The sequence below is a fragment of the Micropterus salmoides genome, unplaced genomic scaffold, assembly GCF_014851395.1.
Source record: "Micropterus salmoides isolate LMB-PRFRI ecotype aquatic unplaced genomic scaffold, ASM1485139v1 Ms_hic_scaffold_7, whole genome shotgun sequence".
NCBI classification, from domain to species: Eukaryota; Metazoa; Chordata; class Actinopteri; order Centrarchiformes; family Centrarchidae; genus Micropterus; species Micropterus salmoides.
Window position 1 is genome coordinate 446796 of NW_024044459.1, and position 22615 is coordinate 469410.

Consider the following 22615-nt stretch of genomic DNA (forward strand, 5'->3'; position numbering starts at 1 on the left):
CGGGAAAGTGCTTTGCCAACATAGCAACTTTCACCACAGACCGGCGAGCACTGTTAGCCAGCTAACCACAACTCTGCCTATCCCGGCTAAGCTAACTCTGCCTATCCCGGCTAAGCTAACTCTCAACATGTCTCTGTCTGAGCACGGCATTAAGCATAAAAAGAAAGAAAAAACGCTGTGCACCAAAAACGTGACGAGAATCTCACCTAAAGACACAAAGGCAACTGCTATAACCACTGGTGTCCAGGCTCGCTCTACAACTGCTGCCCATGCTGCCTGCGAGCATGACTACTCTTTCTCCAACATCCGCAGCCAGAGCCCAGAGCTATTACCCATGCCAGAATCCGACCCAGATACTCCTGCCAAACCAGAGGGAAAGAGACTCAAAGGTGATGATTTGCACACGCGAGCTGATAATCTGGAGAGCATGATCAATCATAACACGGTCAGCATCGAAGGCCTAAAAACATCAATTGACTTTTTGTTTACCGAGATTGAAAGCCTGAAAACAGACATGAGATCGACAAAGACCACGTGTGAGAAAAATATCCAGAGGCTGTCCGAGATGGAACTGAAAATCCACGAGGCTGAAAGGTATCAGCGCAGATGGAACCTCAGACTCCACGGTATCCCCGAGATCAAACAAGAAAACATAAAGGAGAAAGTCACCGACATTTGCTGTGCTGTTGTCGGGGAGACGCATTCAAGTTCAAAGAAAATATTGCCATTGTACACCGTCTGGGCTGCTATAACAGAAGAGACCGAGGACGACTATCATCCGCTTTTCCAACAGATCAGCGCGGGACTTGGTGTGGAGAATGGCAAAGGGCTGTAGCTTCCTCAAAGAGAACAACTTGAGGTTTACAGAAGATCTAACCGCGGCTGACAAGGTTCTGCGGGAGAAAATTTGGCCACTGATCGATACGGCCAAGAAACAAGGAAAGAAAGCTCACTTTGCTGGGACTCGCGTGATAATAGAAGGGAAGGAGATACGCCCACCGCTGTCTCCACTACAAGCACAACCGACTCAGGCTAACACTGCAAGTCCTCCCGGATGGTCATCTGTTGACACGATTCACATTTTGTATAATCGCTGTTCATAGGTAGGCCTACAACTCCACTTCAAGCTAATGGGCCCTGTAAGTATAAGGTTATGTCGTTCCTGGTTGGCCTAGTCCAAAGTCCTTAGACTTAGTTTTCTTAAGGGATGAAAATTGTTTGTTGTTGTTGTTGTTGTTTACTTAACTGAATACTTATTACACTGTCTTTATCAGTTGTTTCTCTCAATGCCAGGGGATTAAGAGAGAATATTAAGTGTAAAGCTCTGTTTTTATTCGCAAAACAGCGAAAGACTAATTTTTTTTTTTTTCAAGAATCACACTCAGTGGTAAATGATGCTGCCTTTTGGAAAACTCAATGGTTGTCGCACGGTTCAGATAGATCTGCAGGGGTTGCTATCTTAAAGAATAACTTTGATGGAGAAGTCTTGCACTCAGAAAGTGACCCCAATGGCCGTTACATATTATTAATTGTTAATATTGATAACAACATTCTCATGCTTGCCAACATTTATGGGTATAACACCAGACATGAAAATGACCTTTTCCTTGATGTTTTGGAATCCCGTTTTTTATATTTGTTTTCTAAATACCCAAATTTACTGCTTCTGAGGGGTGGTGACTTCAACATTGCTTTAAATGGTTCCTTAGACAGATGGCCTCCAAATTCAATGAATCCCTCATCTTCCAATTTGCTGCTATTTATGCAAAAATTCAGCTTAATAGGTATATGGAGGGGGAAAAATCCCAATGTTAAACTCTATACATGGAATAATAAGCACTTCAATGTCACATATTGATTATTGGTTAATTCTGACCACTTTAATAGTGATAATGTTTTGGTCGATATACTAACAACTCCTTTAACAGACCACAGAGCTGTGTCACTCCAAATCTCTCTTAGTTCCAAAGCTAGTCAAGCATTAAGAGGCTCCTATTGGAAACTTAATAATGCTACTTTAAAACATGACCTAGTAATTAATAAGATCCAAACATTGATTAATTGTTTCTGGAACAAGGCCTTACTAGAGAAATGCTTTTCCAGAAACTGGGAGCTCTTCATATTTGAGGTGTCAAAATTCTTAAGAGGGTATGTATGGGTCCTTCTTGTCCAAATCTAGAAAAGCGGAAGAAACAAAGATAATTACCAAAATAACTGCTCTTTTTCAGATTATGCCTGACAATCTATCAGAAAATGACAAACAGGATTTAATTTTACAGCAAAATCGCCTGAATGAAATATACAGAGAAAAAGCAGAGGGAGCCTTTGTGAGGTCAAGGTGGAAGTGGTTGGAGGAAGGACAGCAAAACACTGCTTATTTCTTCCAATTAGAACGATCCTGCAACAAATCCAACTCTATTCAAAAACTCAGTATTAATGGTGTTATTTCTGATCCCCAAAAGATAGCTATGTACTGTTCCACTTTTTATACATCTCACTATAATGAGGTAGCAGCTAACACCTTTTTAAGGTACCTCACTAAAACAAAATCGATATTGAATGACCAAAAAGATTTCCGTGATAACCCAATAACTGCAGATGAAGTTGTCTGCCATTCACCGTCTAAAACTTAACAAATCTCCAGGTGTTGATGGCCAACCGCTGAATTTTATATTGCTTTTGCAGAACAACTTGCTCCCTTCCTTCATCACGTATACACAGAAAGCATTGAAAACCAAACGCCCCCTTTTCTTTCTCTTTCTCTTACAGGCCTTGGATAAATTTGGCTTTGGCACTTACTTTTGTGCAGCCATTAAAACCATGTAAAAGAATGCAAATTGCTAAATTAAACTATATGGAGGCACCTCACCTAGATTTGACCTAAAGCCTGGTGTCAGGCAGGGGTGTCCTGTCTCACCATACTTGTTTCTGATCTGTGCTCAATCACTCTCTGACTTTATTAAGACCAGCCCCTTGAAAGGTATCACAATAGCTGGAAAAGAAATAATAATTAGTCAACTAGCTGATGATACCACTTTATTTTTAAAGGATGCTATCGATACAATTAAGACATTCTCTAAAGCCTCTGGTCTTTTTTAAAATATCAGTAAGCGTGAGCTGCTCGCCCACAAAAGCTGCTTTACGTCTATCTCTACCATTCCAGTCAAAGAGTCCGTCACCTACCTTGGAATTGTTATTAACAAAAACAACGACACCAGATGCTCTTTGAACTTCAACCCAGTGGTAGGAAAGGTGCAGAAAAAATGTAATTTATGGCTTCAAAGAGGCTTCTCTCTTAAAGGAAGAATTTTGCTTACCAAAGCTGAGGGCATATCTGGTCTTACTTATGCAGCCTTATCTCTAGATGTCAACAAACGGACCTCTGCGGTCATTGATAACCTGCTATACAACTTTGTATGGAAAAATAGAAAATCAGTATTAATGAACTCCTATGTAAATGGTGGTCTAAACTTTCTTGACTTCTCCACCCTCAACAATACCTTTAAGATAAATTGGATAAAACATCCAAACTCAATCTGGAATTTTATTCCGAACTACCTGTTTTCAAAGCTTGGAGGTCTTAAGTTCCTCCTACTTTGCAGCTACAATGTTGAAAAAAATCCCCTTAAAGTTATCAAATTTTCACAAACAATTGCTCCTTTCCTGGTCTTTAGTTTCTAAACACAACTTTTCCCTGCAAAAATACTACATCTGCAACAACAGACATTCTGTATAAACACAAATCATTGTTCTTGGAAAACTGGTTATACAGCTCCTCAGTTCTAGTGGGGAATTATTGTCATACTCCGAACTTCTAGACAAATATGGTATTCCTATACTGCCAAAGGAATATGCTTTAGTTTTTGATGCAATCCCTTCTGGTGCTCTACTGCTTCTTAAAAATCATATAGTATCCGTACCAACTTTTTTGCCACTGGATCCTTATACGATGACTGTTGGCCAGATCTGCTTCTCCTCTAACTTGAGAAACAATAACCGATCTATACGTACCCTGTTTCAAAAAGAAATAGTCTCTGTCCCAAATGCTGTTCCTTATTGGAATAACCTTACCCCAAATTTGGTGCCTACCTTCCAAATATCTAATTTTAAATAGGGTTAAGGAAGTATCTTTTAAAATGCTGCATGGCTTTTATCCCTGCAAGGTATTTCTACGAAGATATAAAAAGGACATTGATGTGGACTGCTCATTTTGTCAAATGGCTGAAGAAGACTTGCATCACTTATTTTGGTCTTGCACTTTTTGGCAATATATGGACTGAATTCTTCCTTTCCTATGACAATGTTTGTTTTTCAGTCAACCCTATGCTCCCCTGGTATTGTATGCTTCTCTGCTTTATATGTTCAACATATTGTTTATGAATAGAAGCTTTAATAGAAAAAACAAAACAATCAAAAGAACCGCACTACCCCGACTTCACGATCCAAGATGGCTGTTGGGGCATCAACAGTTAGTGAAACCTCTAGTTTATACTGTTTATTAGCACTTCTGTGTACTTGTGTCTCATAGAAATGTTTGTACACAAAGTGCTGTCCAACAGCTGTCTGTGGACGTGTTGCTACAGTGCTACAATGCGTTTTTTTTTAAATCAACCGGCGAATCAATAGCTAACCTGGCTAGTTGTAAACAACGGCTGACGTCATTCCCAGCTCCGACCTCCGAGGTAAATGGAACGCAGCATCACTTACAGAGCACAACCAAGTGGGACGCTTCCGGTCTGAGACTTGAATAAAATGCAGAAGTTCCATAAACCTGCATTCTATCGAATAGCCAGCAGGGGGCGACTCTTCTGGTTGCAAAAAGTAGTATGGCTTCAACAGAAATAACGGCAAAATGAGGCTGATTTATTCCCTCAGTAAACACTTTCATAATGAGTTTACGGTCTCACTCGCTAGTTTTAAGTCTTCTTCAACACAGCATGATGTTCATTTAGTAAATGTTGGTCCTGTTTAGAGGAAAATAGACCATGAAGCAGAGTATGCTTCAGGGCGGGATTATCTGTGATTGACAAGCCGTTATCGTGGCGACCTCTCAATCAGGCGAGAGTGACTCGTACCCACAAGGGCTCTCAAATCTCACGCATTCACTGTGAGACACACGCATTTCAGCCAGTTCACACGCCACACTTCGTATTTCTCACGCCAAGTTAAGACAAAACGTCCTCGAAGTTGTCCCGCTATATACAATTAATGGATCATTTTTGTGCTGAGTTCATAGCTTTCTCTGTAGCCTACTAAATGCCAGAGCCGTTAAGCTGATCAGAAATTAAAATGTGTTGTTTGCGGGTGAATTCCGTGATCCCGTGGCAGGCACGCTCGTTACCAGGCAACATGGATGCGTGCACACACGGAGTGGAAGTTGGAAGCGATGGATGCGGTAATGATCAAAGAGTGAGAGCCAAATGCGTGCTAAATTATTACTGATGCAGTTAAAAACTCTCCAACCTCTTTGCAACCAGCTTTTTTAGCCAGTGGTGAGCAAAGTCACATAGGCCTATTCAGATCCTTTAAAAAAATAAAAGTACTCTGCAAGTAGCCTACTGCATTGAAAAAGTTAAGCAAAAGTAGATAAGTAGGCTATAAGCAGGAAAGTGTAGAAGTAGCCAATTAGAAATAAAAGTAGCCTACTCATAGCAGAAAGAAAAACGTCCCCTATGACTGTTATACTATATTATACCATCAGATTAGGGTGAAGTCTGGTAAAGTGGGACACTTTTTATGTAAATTGCATTTTAAACAACCTAAAATCTTATTTTTAATTGTATTAATTGTATGTATTTTGTTTAAATAGGTTGTTGTGAAGGCATCTTGGGCTGTGGCTCAGGAGATTGAGCGGGTTGCCGTTAATCGGAAGGCCGGCGGTTCAATCCCTGGCTCCTCCAGGCTGCATGTTGAAGTGTCCTTGCCCCTGGCGGCCAGTGTATGAATGTTGTATGAATGTGTGTGTGTTAGTTTCTGTTTGAGCACTTAGGCTCAGTGTGAATGCAGATGTAGTGTAAAAGCGCTTAGAGTGGTTGAAAAGACTAGGAAGGTGCTATACAAATACAGAGCATTTACATCTATGGTGAAATTAAGCCAATTTATTAACAGTTAACTGTTTATCTTTAAACACCATCTGACACCCTCTTCGGGCAAACTGGAAGCAATCAGGTTAAGTGGGACGCTTTGTTAGATAAAGTGGGACACTATATTATATAAGGTTAAAATTAACTATTAAACATTTGAGAAACTTAACAACGTATTATTAGACATTTTAATATTATATTAACATTTAGCAACATATAACATAACATATACATACATATATATATATATATATATATACACATATACACATATATACATATATATACATATATATACATATATACATATACATACATATATATATATATATATATATATATATATACATATATATATATATATATATATATATATATATATATATATATATATATATATATATATATATATATATATATATATATATATATATATATATATATATATATATATATATATATATATATATATATATTATATATATACACATATATATATATATATATACACATATATATATATATATAACGTATATAAATGTGTTCGTGTAGAGTAACTCAAAGAGATCTAATCTAGTTAGAAATATTCAACAATGCATAAAAAGAATCATGTTTGCGAGTAGCCTAAATGTCTTCAGTTTATTAATACTAGGCTATGTAAGTAAGTTTCTAAATGCATTTCTGAAACGATTGGGGGCTTTTACCTGATGCATGGTCTCTCAGCAGCCCTTTCACTCGCTTTTGTTATGTCCATGTCAGGTTAGGTTCCTGTCCTTCAGTCACATAGTATTCCTCAACGTCCACTCCCATTCTCTCTTCGCTCCACTGAGTTTATTTCCCTTCCTACGTCGTTGTCCTTACCTTCTCCGTATGCCCCTGTCCCCCTTTCACTCACTCCTCTCTTTCTGTTCCTCTTTTCTTTGTATGGGTGCCATCTTTTGTGGAGCCTAGTGGATTTAAGAAATTACCAACCTGAAATTTGATAGTCAGATACATCCTTCTTACCAACAACTTTTAAATCTGCTTTTAAATCTAAAAAATGCTGCACTGTGCTTACTAGCATGTCCCACTCAACCTGAAGTGGCCTGTCCCACTTTATCTAACACAGGGCTGTAAATCTAATTTATTATTTGTATTTGATCCAGTTACATCCTTATTATTAATCTCAGGTCACTTTCAAATCAGTTGTTCCATATGTAGTGATTTCATACATATACAAGGCAAAAAATAAAAATATAATATTTAAAACTGAAAAAAAGACCTTTAAATCTATGGTAAACTAATGTGAGATGGTATAATTATTTGTGGAACATCAAATGGTGTCAAAATGACATTCATTATCCCTACTAGTTTGTAGTCCACTTTGCCATTACCCCTTCCAGCTACTCTAACGTCGTGTCATCTTAGCTCTACGTTCACGTGTTGACAAAGTGATTCATTCAATTCCCTTGACTTTCAGTTCATCTCGAACTCGGCTGAGATAATCCAGATCTGGGTATCCATAGCTGAAAAGACAATCACAGAGTTAGTGTGCTCTGTGAAATCATGCGAGACCTGTAATGATGATTACATTTAAGGTGGTACATCATGTAATGTTGCCAAATAAGAGTCCTTACTGAGTTGGTCCTCCGTGTGTTGAGGTCTTGTGGTGAATATCATTCCATGTCACCGTGTTGCTCCTGCCACTGGTGGTGGACTGACCAACAGTGAAGATGAGTCTCTGATTAAAGGCTTGCTTCAGCAGTTTCAGGATCCTTCTGCCCTCTGAGGAGTCTGGGAGATAGGCTGTGCGGGATACACCTTCATACGGCTGCCCGGGGTTTGGATGCCCCTCCTGCAGACACAGCAGAGGTTTCCCTCTTTAGTGATGTTCTGTCAAGTTGAACATGGGCTTTCAAGTGACTGGGGGTCCCCAGTTCTTAGGCAACAGTAGCTTTTTTATTTGACCAATTACATTTTAGAAGAAGCACATAACATACTTACATCAAAAACTTATAAATGTGGGAATCCTGTTGTTCTAACCCGTCAAAATAAAACATAAAAATAACAAAATAAAAATGGCCACTTGAAGAAAATACTTATATGGCAGCAGGGGCAACACAGTTTCTTAGGACTGGTAAATGCCTAAGACCCGCCCACCCTGAGCCATGGTTCTGCTCGAGGTTTCTGCCTCTTAAAAGGAAGTTTTTCCTTGCCTCTGTCTCCTAGTGCTGCTCTTGGTGGGAACTGTTGGGCTTCTGTAAATCACATCATAGAGTACAGTCTAGACCTGCTCTTTTATGAAAAGCGCTGTGAGATAACTGTTGTTGTGATTTGGCGCTATATAAATAAAATTGAAATTGAAAATTAAAGGGACAACCCACAAATCTTCATTTTACTTTCTACCCCTCCCACTTGGAGTGTGAGCTTTCCATCCACATTCTTCCTCTGTGAGAAGAACTTAGATAGACAGACAGAGCTAGACAGACAGACAGACAGACAGAGCTAGATAGACAGACAGACAGACAGAGCTAGATAGACAGACAGACAGACAGAGCTAGACAGACAGACAGACAGACAGAGCTAGATAGATAGACAGAGCTAGATAGATAGACAGAGCTAGACAGATAGATAGATAGACAGAGCTAGACAGATAGACAGACAGACAGAGCTAGACAGACAGACAGACAGACAGAGCTAGATAGACAGACAGACAGACAGACAGAGCTAGATAGACAGACAGACAGACAGAGCTAGATAGACAGACAGACAGACAGAGCTAGACAGACAGAGCTAGACAGACAGACAGACAGAGCTAGATAGATAGACAGAGCTAGATAGATAGACAGAGCTAGACAGATAGACAGACAGACAGAGCTAGATAGATAGACAGACAGACAGACAGAGCTAGATAGATAGACAGAGCTAGACAGACAGACAGAGCTAGACAGAGCTAGATAGATAGACAGAGCTAGATAGATAGACAGAGCTAGATAGATAGACAGAGCTAGATAGATAGACAGAGCTAGATAGATAGACAGACAGACAGAGCTAGATAGACAGACAGAGCTAGACAGACAGACAGAGCTAGACAGATAGACAGACAGACAGAGCTAGATAGATAGACAGACAGACAGAGCTAGATAGATAGACAGACAGACAGAGCTAGATAGATAGACAGACAGAGCTAGATAGATAGACAGACAGAGCTAGATAGATAGACAGACAGAGCTAGACAGACAGACAGAGCTAGACAGATAGACAGACAGACAGAGCTAGATAGACAGACAGAGCTAGATAGACAGACAGAGCTAGACAGAGCTAGATAGATAGACAGACAGAGCTAGATAGATAGACAGAGCTAGACAGATAGACAGACAGACAGAGCTAGATAGATAGACAGACAGACAGAGCTAGATAGATAGACAGACAGACAGAGCTAGACAGACAGACAGACAGAGCTAGACAGACAGACAGACAGAGCTAGATAGATAGACAGACAGAGCTAGATAGATAGACAGACAGAGCTAGACAGACAGACAGACAGACAGAGCTAGATAGATAGACAGAGCTAGACAGATAGACAGACAGAGCTAGACAGACAGACAGACAGAGCTAGACAGATAGACAGAGCTAGACAGATAGACAGACAGAGCTAGACAGACAGACAGACAGAGCTAGATAGACAGACAGACAGAGCTAGATAGACAGACAGACAGAGCTAGACAGACAGACAGACAGAGCTAGATAGATAGACAGACAGACAGAGCTAGACAGACAGAGCTAGACAGACAGACAGACAGAGCTAGATAGACAGACAGACAGAGCTAGACAGACAGACAGACAGAGCTAGATAGATAGACAGACAGACAGAGCTAGACAGACAGAGCTAGACAGACAGACAGAGCTAGACAGACAGACAGACAGAGCTAGACAGACAGACAGACAGAGCTAGACAGACAGACAGACAGAGCTAGACAGACAGACAGACAGAGCTAGATAGACAGACAGACAGAGCTAGACAGACAGACAGACAGAGCTAGACAGACAGACAGACAGAGCTAGACAGACAGACAGACAGAGCTAGATAGACAGACAGACAGAGCTAGATAGATAGACAGACAGACAGAGCTAGACAGACAGAGCTAGACAGACAGACAGACAGAGCTAGACAGACAGACAGACAGAGCTAGACAGACAGACAGACAGACAGACAGACAGACAGACAGACAGACAGACAGACAGAGCTAGACAGACAGACAGACAGACCTAGACAGACAGAGCTAGATAGATAGACAGACAGACAGAGCTAGACAGATAGACAGACAGACAGAGCTAGACAGATAGACAGACAGACAGAGCTAGACAGACAGACAGAGCTAGACAGACAGACAGAGCTAGATAGACAGACAGAGCTAGATAGACAGACAGAGCTAGATAGACAGACAGAGCTAGATAGACAGACAGACAGACAGAGCTAGACAGACAGACAGAGCTAGACAGACAGACAGACAGACAGAGCTAGACAGACAGACAGACAGAGCTAGACAGACAGAGCTAGATAGATAGACAGACAGACAGAGCTAGACAGATAGACAGACAGACAGAGCTAGATAGACAGACAGAGCTAGACAGACAGACAGAGCTAGATAGACAGACAGAGCTAGATAGATACACAGACAGACAGAGCTAGATAGATACACAGACAGACAGAGCTAGATAGACAGACAGACAGAGCTAGATAGACAGACAGACAGAGCTAGACAGACAGACAGACAGAGCTAGACAGACAGACAGACAGAGCTAGATAGACAGACAGAGCTAGATAGACAGACAGAGCTAGATAGACAGACAGACAGACAGAGCTAGATAGACAGACAGAGCTAGATAGACAGACAGACAGACAGAGCTAGATAGACAGACAGAGCTAGATAGACAGAGCTAGATAGACAGACAGAGCTAGATAGACAGACAGATATAGATAGACAGACAGAGCTAGATAGACAGACAGAGCTAGATAGACAGACAGACAGACAGAGCTAGATAGATAGATAGACAGACAGAGATAGACAGACAGACAGACAGCCAGCTATGGCAACCAGCAGCGCTTGTAGAAGCAGCAGCCGGTAGTTCAGCTTCAAACTTTTCTACCCTTTTGTTTTTTTATCTGTTTTTTCCGACGGGGTTTTTGGGTTACTGAGCAGCAGACCACAATCCACCTGGCCCAAACAACTGGACCAGCGCCACAGCGGGTGCGGTGATCGCTCAAAGGAGAGGAGCCATGCTGGATAAAATGGGAGTCATATTGACCAGACAACAAAATTCATAACTAATGAACAACCTTCTACCTTAAACATTAGTATTCCGTGGTGTTCGGTTTTCCACTCATCATCGGGTTCTGGGTTCCACATTTGGCTGCTCATCTCTGCCTAAGTGTCGACTCCAGTAATTGGTGCTGTGTGTTTTTATTTATGAAGCAATATTGGGCAACTTTCCACCTTCTCTCTGCAAGCGTATTTCACAGTCTTATGAAGACTGAGGGCCTTCATGCTGTGTTGGGATCCTCTTACAGATGGAAGATAAATTGAGGACTGATATCTCCAGTCTAAGGACTATTATAAATTCTATGGTAAATGAGTCCTGTCAGTTCTTTGCTCATTTTAACCCCCTTAGTATTGTTATCTGTGCTTTAATACCGTTTTAGCTGGTTTGTATAGTTTTGTCGAGGGCTGCTCTATTAGTGAAATACATAAACACAAAAGCGTGTGTGCACTCGTCTCTGCACTACAGTCTGCTTGGTCTGCCCCCCCTCCCCCGAAGTTTGCCCAGCAAATTTTAAAATAGTGAACAATATGATTATTATCAAGTTAGTACTCAGCTTTAACAAATTAGAGACCGATGTAGAGCCAGGATTTAACTGGTTAAACTGGTTTTAATATTCCACTAGTGGTAAAATAGTATACTATTAACTGAACTTATATTTAATGTTATATTATAATAATACACTCATGTGTACTAATTTCTCCTCCAGGTTGCGGATAGAGCCTCTGCAGTGAACAGATGCCGGGATGCCATTGGGCCAATATGTGCTCCTCTGTTTTAGTTATTGTTCTAAAAATCGTTCAGTAATCATGTAACCATAAAGTGTGCACGGGTCGTGTTAACCTGTTTAAAACCTCTTTACAATGTGGCAAAATCACTATTTCTGGACTGGTGGCAAATGTATTTCTTCTTATGTGTTATGAAATACACATTTGAAAAGGTTTTCCTTAGAGTTTTTCCAATATGGTCTCCAAGGTGGAAAGTGAAAATGAACTTGTTCAGTGTATCTTACCTTTTGGATGCCACTTGGAATGTAATAATGGATGGTTATTGTTCCATATCTCTCATATCCAGGCAAAGATGAGGAGCTGTTAGTGGCCTTCATTGTGCCTCCAGCAGGTTGCGTCCCTGTCAAAATGCCGTATAGCGCTCCACATGTCGGACATACAGGTTTGTATTGAAAAGCTGTTTGTAGACACTTCCTGCAGAACGAGTGCTTGCACCGCAGAGTCTCTTTGTCTGTTGTTACCATTGGTTCCATACAGATTGGACATGACTCATCTTCAGGATCTTTAGCAGGACCTGAGGTTCTGCCGCTTGGAGTGTCTACTGGGCCTTTATTCACCGGACTCTTGAATGAGCTTTGTGTATTTTGTAAAAGGAACTCTTTTAATTTAGCAATGTGCACAAAAGGCCCCGTCGCTGTACATCTGTTGCGGCTGGCTTTGAAGAGGAGCTGTGGAAATCTCCTCTGCAGGTCTTTGTGGTCCTGTGCACTCACAGGGACAGACGTAACCTGCAGGTCAGAGGCGGTTCTCTGGTAGAATGTGATGAATCGCTGTCTGACAAAGTCCCCATGAACAGGATTTATGGGGACCTGGCGTGGTCTGAAGGTCACCTGCACTGTGCTGCTGGGTTTACTGTGTACTGTTCTGGGGTCAGGATGGGTTTCAATCACAAAACTGTTCCCTAGAATTTTGTTAAGTTCTTTGGCACATTTTTGCTCAATGTAAGCCATAACAACTCCAGATACATCCACGGGTTTGATAGGAGTTGAAGCACGGCCATCTTGTCCATGAGTGTTTGGGCTGGAGTCAGGCCTCAGTTCTAAAAGTTTCTTTGAAAGGTTGTCCAGTTCCTCAAAGGTTCCTCTCACTTCATAGCAGGAATCTTTTCTCTTATTACTGTAAGGCTGAAGAATCTTCAATACTTCAGGGTCTTCTTTGTAATAAGCTTCATCAATGATTACTGTGATATCTGTGATAAACTGCAAGAAGAAATGACAGCTGAAGGTTAGCAATCAGCGATGATGCAGCAGTGACAGCGCATAGGCATATTATGCCTGCGCTGAAGAACTCAGCAGCAAAACAGACATTAATGTCTGTCCGAGCTGGAAAACAAGAAAAACTGACCAGAGGAAAAGCAAAATGAGGAGACAAGTGAAATGCCATAAACTTGGGCCAACGTCCATCGCCGATGGCTGACAGACATCACAACGTTGAGCCGGTGTTCTGTCGATTTATGCTACCTATCCAGATGTGCTACTTAGCGGTTCTGCGCATGCGTATGACTCACAAGTGCGGTCTGTTTCCACGGCCATAAATCTGTGCAACCTTGCTGTTGTGCATGCCGTCATCAACATCAAAACAAAAAATCATTATTAGTCTATCAGAATACGCTACCCTGATATCTTAAATAAAGATGGCATAATATAGTACAGTATATAATATAGTATTTCAACATGCTCCCCATCTCCTTACAGTACACAGGGAGTGAGCAGTGGTGCAATATAAAATGATTCTGTGGTGGGAGCATTATTTGATTTGACGCTGCCCCTGAAATGATGTTACAATATAATCAAAAAACAGAAGATGTCATAATACTGTGAGAGTTAACTTTATGGGATTGGAAAAGTGCACACATAAGGTGGCATTTTTCGACAAGGCAGCATATATCGTCAGAACACCGGCATCATGATTGTAAACCCCGCCCCCCCATCAAAACAAATCTCCAGCCTGTGAGAGCAGCCTTTACTGAACACGAACATTCTTATTATTGTTTTGTTGCACTCGGAGTTCTCTCTTCCCACTATGACACACACACCTCAGGTCTCTCTCCCCTGTCTGCTCCATTTCTCCGTCAGCAGTATGTTTTATAAAGTCGCCTAAAAGACTGAGAACTTGTCTTTTTTCCGTACATTTCCACCTGCGATCTGTTATCCCGGCAGCAGGTGAGCGCCGCAGCCCAGCAAACAACTGAAACCAACATCTGCTTTACCTGCTCCGTGCTACAATATCCACCTGACTTGTAACGTACGTTTAAAGTCTACCATTTTTTTTACGGAGTGAAGTCTGTGCGAGACCACATGCACAGAAGAGAACGTGTAAAAAGGAAGTTCCAAATGTAACATGACCCACAATTTGACAGAAAGTAATCTGCAAACGTGCTAAAACTGTTTTTGTGTAGAAGTCACTCTGTATTTTTGTGGATATGACAATACACATTTGCAGATAGTGAAATATTTGTGGATTGTTTTCTGTGGGTTACAAATATTAACGTCCAATTAAATCTTCCTTCTTCTCCCCGTCTGGAATCCAAGCTGTAAAATGTGGACTGTTTGTTTTCTGTGCCTGAATCAAATAACGTTAGAGAGATCAACTGCCGCAATGTGCTCCGTGTTTTTGAGAAAAACAAACACACCGACAGTAAAATCTGTTGATACTAGCTAACCCTAACCCTAACCCTAAGTAGTTTGATTTGGAAGTCTATGGAACCTACCTCCATACTGCAGAGCTCTATCTGGGAGCCAGTAACACCAAGTTTCGTTTCGCTTCAGGTTCAGCTTCAGGTTGGGTCTTTCAGCGAACCCGACGGTGACCAACAAGTACATCACTTCCGCCCCGTGACGTCACCCTTTGTCTTCTTCTTCTTCTTTATTGAATGATGTTGGCGGTTAGCACACAGCGGGTTGGTGCATTACCGCCACCAGCTGGTGTGGAGCGTGGATCACAACGACTGGTAATTAGTTTAAAACAGAACAAAGAAAAACAGCCTCACATCTTCTCAATCATATTGATTACTCTAAGATAATGCTAAATAATCCCATAGCACTTACCTCTTGAGTTCTTTATAGAAGATTATCTATAAATCAAGTGTATTCTTTCCATTCTAAGGTTTGGGATCATTTCCCTCTTGTTCCCCTCATACTTCTGACAGTGTACCATGATGTGCCGGACTGTCTCTTGTAGTTTTTTCGAAAAACAAAAAGGGAAAATACATATTAATGAACATTTTCACAAATGTAAATATGCCAGATTGTTGCCTTAGGCTAATTTCCATCTGCAGACCCCCTGACAGGTTGATGTTACACACAAATTAATAAATACATACAAATACACTATACACAGGCTATATACAGAGAAACAAGGACAAAAACAGTGATCACATCATGTCAGAACAGACAGTAACAACAAGAGTGGAAAACAAAGGACATATAAAAATAGCAAAGCATCGACTATATTACACAAGCCACAATTTTGCACATGCCCTGTCTAACCTGATATTGCACTGACCCATTTTACACTGAAATCCCTTATCCCTTTTTAATAATGCACTAACTCTGTTTTATGTCTGATATATAATAATTAACTAAACATGATCACATGTTTGTGTGTCCCTCAGCCACACTTTTAAACGACTCCTAAAGGTAGGAAGACTTGTGCTTCCCCTCACTGACAGTGGAATACTATTCCAGAAGCTCACTCCCTGATATGACAGAACGTTCTGTGAAAAGGCAGTTCGCCTAAACGCCAAGTCACAATCACCTCTCATAGTGGCTCTGGTCACTCGAGTCCCGGCAACACTGCTAGACTTTTGTTTAATAAAATCACTCAGTGGTGGAGGCGCCAAACCATGTATGACCTTATAGATTAGACAGGCTGATTTAAATAATTTGAAATTAGCAAAATTTAAAAACTTGTATTTATCTAAAATTTGACAATGGTGATATGACGAAGGTTTCTTGTCTAATATTTTCAATGCTCTTTTGTAGCATACTTCGATTGGCCCAATAGCAGCATGACTCGTATAGGACCAACTTGTGATACAGTACTCAATATGAGCCAGTATCAGAGTGCAGGAATGTAATCGCTGCTGTATCCGTTAATGATGTACGAATCTGTCTAAAGTTCCGTATATTAACATTTACAGTTTTCACTGAGGGACACCTTGTGTATAGTGAAGACTATTCTTTATTACCTGTTTACCTACTGTGAATAAAGTGCTGTTTAATCCAGTGTCTTGATAGAATTGTCTCTTCTCTCCTGTTCCTGCACATCTCTTTTCTCCCACTCTCTTCTGATTTTTGTAAAACCACCGCCCCTTTCCTCTCTTCCTACCATAACTTTTGCCACCTTTTCCTTCTCTCTGTTTAATAACGCTCTTGATTTCTGTCTTACTGACTGCCACATCGATGTATTTATCTGCCATTTTGTTTCCTTTGATGCCAATATGTGCTGGGACCCACAAAAATATGACTGCAATGCCCATCATTACATTCAGCCAACACTTTTATCAAAAGCAATGTACAATTGCTGTACACGCCAGAGGTCATACACCTCTGGACCAATGAGAAGTTAAGTGTCTTACTCAGGGACATAATGTGGGATTGAACCCAGGTCTCTCACACCAAAGGCAGGCATCTTATCCATTGCACCATCATCACCCCTTTTTGTTTGCTCTATTTCTGACTGGACCTGCAACAACGGATGCAATTGTGACAAACTACTTTTGAATGGTTCACTTCTGATGATTGTTACAGTTGAAATTAAATGCATTATTTTTTGTTTGATATTGACAGCTGTTTGGGGGACTTTTTTTTTTTTACTTTACTGTACTGATGTCTACTTTATCTGCTTTATCACTGTAAAGTTTAAATAAATCAAGTGCAAAATAGAAATAAATGTGTGTATACAGGCTACTACACGATAAAATGTTGTATTAATTGGCAAATTTGAAAAGTTTAATTGCATCCCTTATTGCAGGTCCAGTCACTCCCTCATTCTGAGATCGCCTCCTAAAAGCTAAAAGCTGCTCCCTGAACTCTGAATGATCCTTATTTTAACTATTGGACAACACATTCTCAAAATATCCACAGTGTATCTGTGAATAATGTGCATTTGTTGGTTTTTCTTGGATTTGTTGTGGGTCAGACTGCTTAAAGAAATTGAAAATGGAAGGAAATGTTTCTGTTGTTTTATTGTGCATTTTCTGTCTCTTCATGTATGGGGGGGTTAGGGTTACAGCTGTATGGTCTTTGCTGCCGTGCTGCAGCTCAGTTTCAGGGTCTTGGCAGTCTTCTTACAGCCTCGGCCATCTTTATGTAGAGCAACAATTTTTTTTCAGATTCTCAAAGTTCTTTGCCATGAGGTGCCATGTTGATCTTCCAGTGACCAGTATGAGGGAGTGTGAGAGCGAGAACACCAAATTTAACACACCTGCTCCCCATTCACACCTGAGACCTTGTAACTCACATGACTCCGGGGAGGGAAAATGGCTAATTGGGCCCCATTTGGACATTTTCACTTAGAGGTGTCCTCACTTTTGTTGCCAACGGTTTAGACATTAATGGCTAATACAAGCTGCATGCTCACTACTTTACACTGTTATACAAGCTGTACCCTCACTACTTTACACTGTTATACAAGCTGTACGCTCACTACTTTACACTGTTATACAAGCTGCACGCTCGCTACTTTACACTGTTATACAAGCTGTACCCTCACTACTATACACTGTTATACAAGCTGTACGCTCACTACTTTACACTGTTATACAAGCTGTACGCTCACTACTTTACACAGTTATACAAGCTGCACGCTCACTACTTTACACTGTTATACAAGCTGTACGCTCACTTCTTTACACTGTTATACAAGCTGTACGCTCACTACTTTACACTGTTATACAAGCTGCACGCTCACTACTTTACACTGTTATACAAGCTGCACGCTCACTACTTTACACTGTTATACAAGCTGTACGCTCACTACTTTACACTGTTATACAAGCTGTACGCTCACTACTTTACACTGTTATACAAGCTGTATGCTCACTGTACACTCACTACTTTACACTGTTATACAAGCTGTACACTCACTACTTTACACTGTTATACAAGCTGTACACTCACTACTTTACACTGTTATACAAGCTGTACGCTCACTACTTTACACTGTTATACAAGCTGTACGCTCACTACTTTACACTGTTATATAAGCTGTACGCTCACTACTTTACACTGTTATACAAGCTGTATGATCACTGTACACTCACTACTTTACACTGTTATACAAGCTGTACGCTCACTACTTTACACTGTTATACAAGCTGTACACTCACTACTTTACACAGTTATACAAGCTGTACCCGCACAACTTTACACTGTTATACAAGCTGTACCCGCACTATTTTACACTGTTATACAAGCTGTACGCTCACTACTTTACACTGTTATACAAGCTGTACGCTCACTACTTTACACGGTTATACAAGCTGCACGCTCACTACTTTACACTGTTATACAAGCTGCACGCTCACTACTTTACACTGTTATACAAGCTGTACGCTCACTACTTTACACTGTTATACAAGCTGTATGCTCACTGTACACTCACTACTTTACACTATTATACAAGCTGTACACTCACTACTTTACACTGTTATACAAGCTGTACACTCACTACTTTACACTGTTATACAAGCTGTACCCGCACTACTTTACACTGTTATACAAGCTGTACCCTCACTACTTTACACTGTTATACAAGCTGCACGCTCACTACTTTACACTGTTATACAAGCTGTACGCTCACTACTTTAAACTGTTATACAAGCTGTACGCTCACTACTTTAAACTGTTATACAAGCTGTACGCTCACTACTTTACACTGTTATACAAGCTGCACCCTCACTACTTTACACTGTTATACAAGCTGTACGCTCACTACTTTACACTGTTATACAAGCTGTAAGCTCACTACTTTACACTGTTATACAAGCTGTACGCTCACTACTTTAAACTGTTATACAAGCTGTACGCTCACTACTTTACACTGTTATACAAGCTGTATGCTCACTGTACACTCACTACTTTACACTGTTATACAACCTGTACACTCACTACTTTACACTGTTATACAAGCTGTACACTCACTACTTTACGCTGTTATACAAGCTGTACCCGCACTACTTTACGCTGTTATACAAGCTGTACACTCACTACTTTACATTGTTATACAAGCTGTACCCTCACTACTTTACACTGTTATACAAGCTGTACGCTCACTACTTTACACTGTTATACAAGCTGTACCTGCACTACTTTACACTGTTATACAAGCTGTACCCTCACTACTTTACACAGTTATACAAGCTGCACGCTCACTACTTTACACTGTTATACAAGCTGCACGCTCACTACTTTACACTGTTATACAAGCTGTACGCTCACTACTTTAAACTGTTATACAAGCTGTACGCTCACTACTTTAAACTGTTATACAAGCTGTACGCTCACTACTTTACACTGTTATACAAGCTGCACCCTCACTACTTTACACTGTTATACAAGCTGTACGCTCACTACTTTAAACTGTTATACAAGCTGTATGCTCACTACTTTACACTGTTATACAAGCTGCACCCTCACTACTTTACACTGTTATACAAGCTGTACGCTCACTACTTTACATTGGAGCAGTGTCACATGAAAAGAAATATTTACAAAAATGTGAGGGGTGTACTCACTTTTGTGAGATACTGTACATCCTTTGAAGTTTCACTGAGTTGGTTTGTCATTATATTACAGATCCCATTCATTCATCATCCCCAAAACTAACCAATGAAGGATAAAGTCAAGGGTATCTGGACTTGGTTGAAGATACTGGAAGACATTTTGTCCCTCATCCAAAGGACTTCTTCACTTCTGACTGACTGGCAGGGAAACTCAGCGATTTAACCTCGTTTGCCAGGATTGTCGATACCGCTGGTTCGTTACTGTTCCTTGTTGCTGTGACGACAGTCGTTACAGTCGTTAAGACTACCTGTGGCCAAGACTGAACAACCATTGTTGGTATCTTCACCTGAGGCCAATAGGTTACGTTTGTTGAGTTTCCTGGGAAGTGATGAAAGGACAGCATTGTAAGTGGGGGATAAGTGGTGGCGTAGACCCCCTCCCCTGTTCAATGACGGCTTCTCAACCCTGGTGTAGATGCTTCCTTGACACCTTTCAAACCATCCATCTTCTCTGTCTAAAATGTGCACCTGGTGGTCCTCAAACGAGTGTCCTCTGTCCTTCAGATGTAAGTAGACTGCAGAGTCTTGACCTGAGGAGTTGGCCCTTCTGTGTTGAGCCATGCGTTTGTGTAGTGGTTGTTTAGTCTCCCCAATATACAGGTCTGTGCATTCCTCACTGCATTGGACCGCATACACTAGATTGCTTTTCTTGTGTTTGGGTGTGCGGTCTTTGGGGTGTACCAGCATCTGTCTTAGTGTGTTCTTGAAAATCCTCCTGAGTTTCTCTGATACTCCAGACAAGTATGGAATCACAATGTTGTCCATACGTATCAGAGAAACACAACAACAGTTATCTCACAGCGCTTTACATAAATGAGCAGATCTAGACGTGGTGTGGTGTTATTTACAGAAGCCCAACAGTTCCCACCAAGAGTAGCACTAGGCGACAGAGGCAAGGAAAAACTTCCTTTTAAGAGGCAGAAACCTCAAGCAGAACCATGGCTCAGGGTGGGCGGCCATCTGCCTCGACCGGTTGGGGGTGAAGGAGAGAGAGAGAGAGAGAGAGAGAGAGAGGGAGAGAGAGAGAGAGAGGGGAGGGAGGCAGCCTACACAATATCCACACAGAGGTACAGACAGTAAAGGTAATGTTGCTATAGACTAAATGAAAATGGTACAGATATTTATAGTAGTGTTAATGATAACAATCGTAATGTTAATGATTATAATAACAATAATAACAATAGGACTAGTAACAATAGTCGTTGCAGCAGAGGGTGTCGAGCAGGAACACGGGAGCAGCAGGTGACCCGCAACCACAGATCCAGACTCCACAGCTCCAGAGCCAGAAACACCTGCAGGAAGTGATAGGAGGAGAGAGGAGAGAGACGAGAAAGCACAAGACTACCGGAAAGGGGAGAAGTTGTATTAGTAACATGCAATAATGGGATGAGGTTGCATACAGAGGGAGAGAAAGTAGAAGAGAGAGATGGTTCAGGACTCACCTGAGCCAGCCCTAACTATAAGCTTTATCAAAGAGGAAAGTCTTAAGCCTACTCTTAAATGTGGAGATGGTGTCTGCCTCCTGAACCCAAACTGGAACCTGGTTCCACAGGAGAGGAGCTTGAACCACAAGTAACCCTGCATTCTGGGAGCGCAGTGCTCTGGTGGGGTAGTAAGGTACTATGAGCTCTTTAAGATAAGATGGTGCCTGACCATTAAGAGCTTTGTAGGTAAGAAGAATGATTTTAAATTCTATTCTGGATTTTACTGGAAGCCAATGCAGAGAAGCTAAAACAGGAGAAATATGATCTCTTTTCCTGGTTCCTGTCAGAACACGTGCTGCAGCATTCTGGATCAGCCGAAGAGTCTTAACGGACTTTTTCAAGCAGCCTGATAATAAGGAATTGCAGTAATCCAGCCTAGAAGTAACAAATGCATGGACTAGTTTTTCTGCATTATTTTTAAACAGGATGTCCCTCATTTTCGCAATATTACGTAGGTGAAAAAAGGCGGTCCTTGAAATTAGCTTAATGTGAGACTTAAACGACATGTCCTGATCAAAGATAACTCCAAGATTCCTCACAGTGGTGCTGGAGGCCAGGGCGATGCCATCATGGGAAACTATATCTTTAGATAATGCGTCACGGAGGTGCTTAGGCCCCAATAACTTCAGTTTTACATTAGAAAATTACAGGTCATCCAGGTTTTAACACCCTGAAGACACATTTGAAGTTTAGGTAACTGATTAGTTTCATTTGGCTTGATCGATAGATATAACTGAGTATCATCTGCATAACAATGAAAGGAGTGTTTCCTGATAATATTGCCTAAAGGAAGCATATATAAAGTGAACAGGATTGGTCCGAGGACAGATCCTTGAGGAACTCAATGACTAACTTTGGCGTGCATGGGGGACTCATCGTTAACATGTACAAACTGAAATCAATCTGATAAATAGGACTTAAACCAGCTTAGAGCGGTTCCTTTAATGGCAATGAAATATTCCAGTCTCTGCAATAGGATCTGATGGTCAATGGTATTAAATGCAGGACTAAGATCCAATAAAACCAGTACAGAGACAAGTCCTTTGTCTGATGCAATGAGGAGGTCATTAGTAATTTTCACCCGTCCTGTCTCTGTGCTATGATGAGCTCTAAATCCTGACTGAAAATCCTCAAATAAACTATTGCTATGTAGAAAGTCACACAGCTGTTTAG

The 22615-nt window shown here is 41.0% G+C and overlaps 1 protein-coding gene across 1 annotated transcript; it reads right to left on the reverse strand.

The window, feature by feature from the left end:
• Nucleotides 1-6695: 6695 nt before the first annotated feature.
• LOC119892197 (E3 ubiquitin-protein ligase DTX3L-like) lies at nucleotides 6696-14973 on the reverse strand. Its single transcript, XM_038704343.1, has 4 exons — nucleotides 14883-14973; nucleotides 12397-13371; nucleotides 7700-7917; nucleotides 6696-7588 (listed from the first exon to the last, which is right to left on the reverse strand). Exons 1-4 carry the CDS (start codon nucleotides 14886-14888, stop codon nucleotides 7519-7521), a joined length of 1269 nt encoding a protein of 422 aa, XP_038560271.1. The 5' UTR covers nucleotides 14889-14973; the 3' UTR covers nucleotides 6696-7518.
• Nucleotides 14974-22615: the final 7642 nt, after the last annotated feature.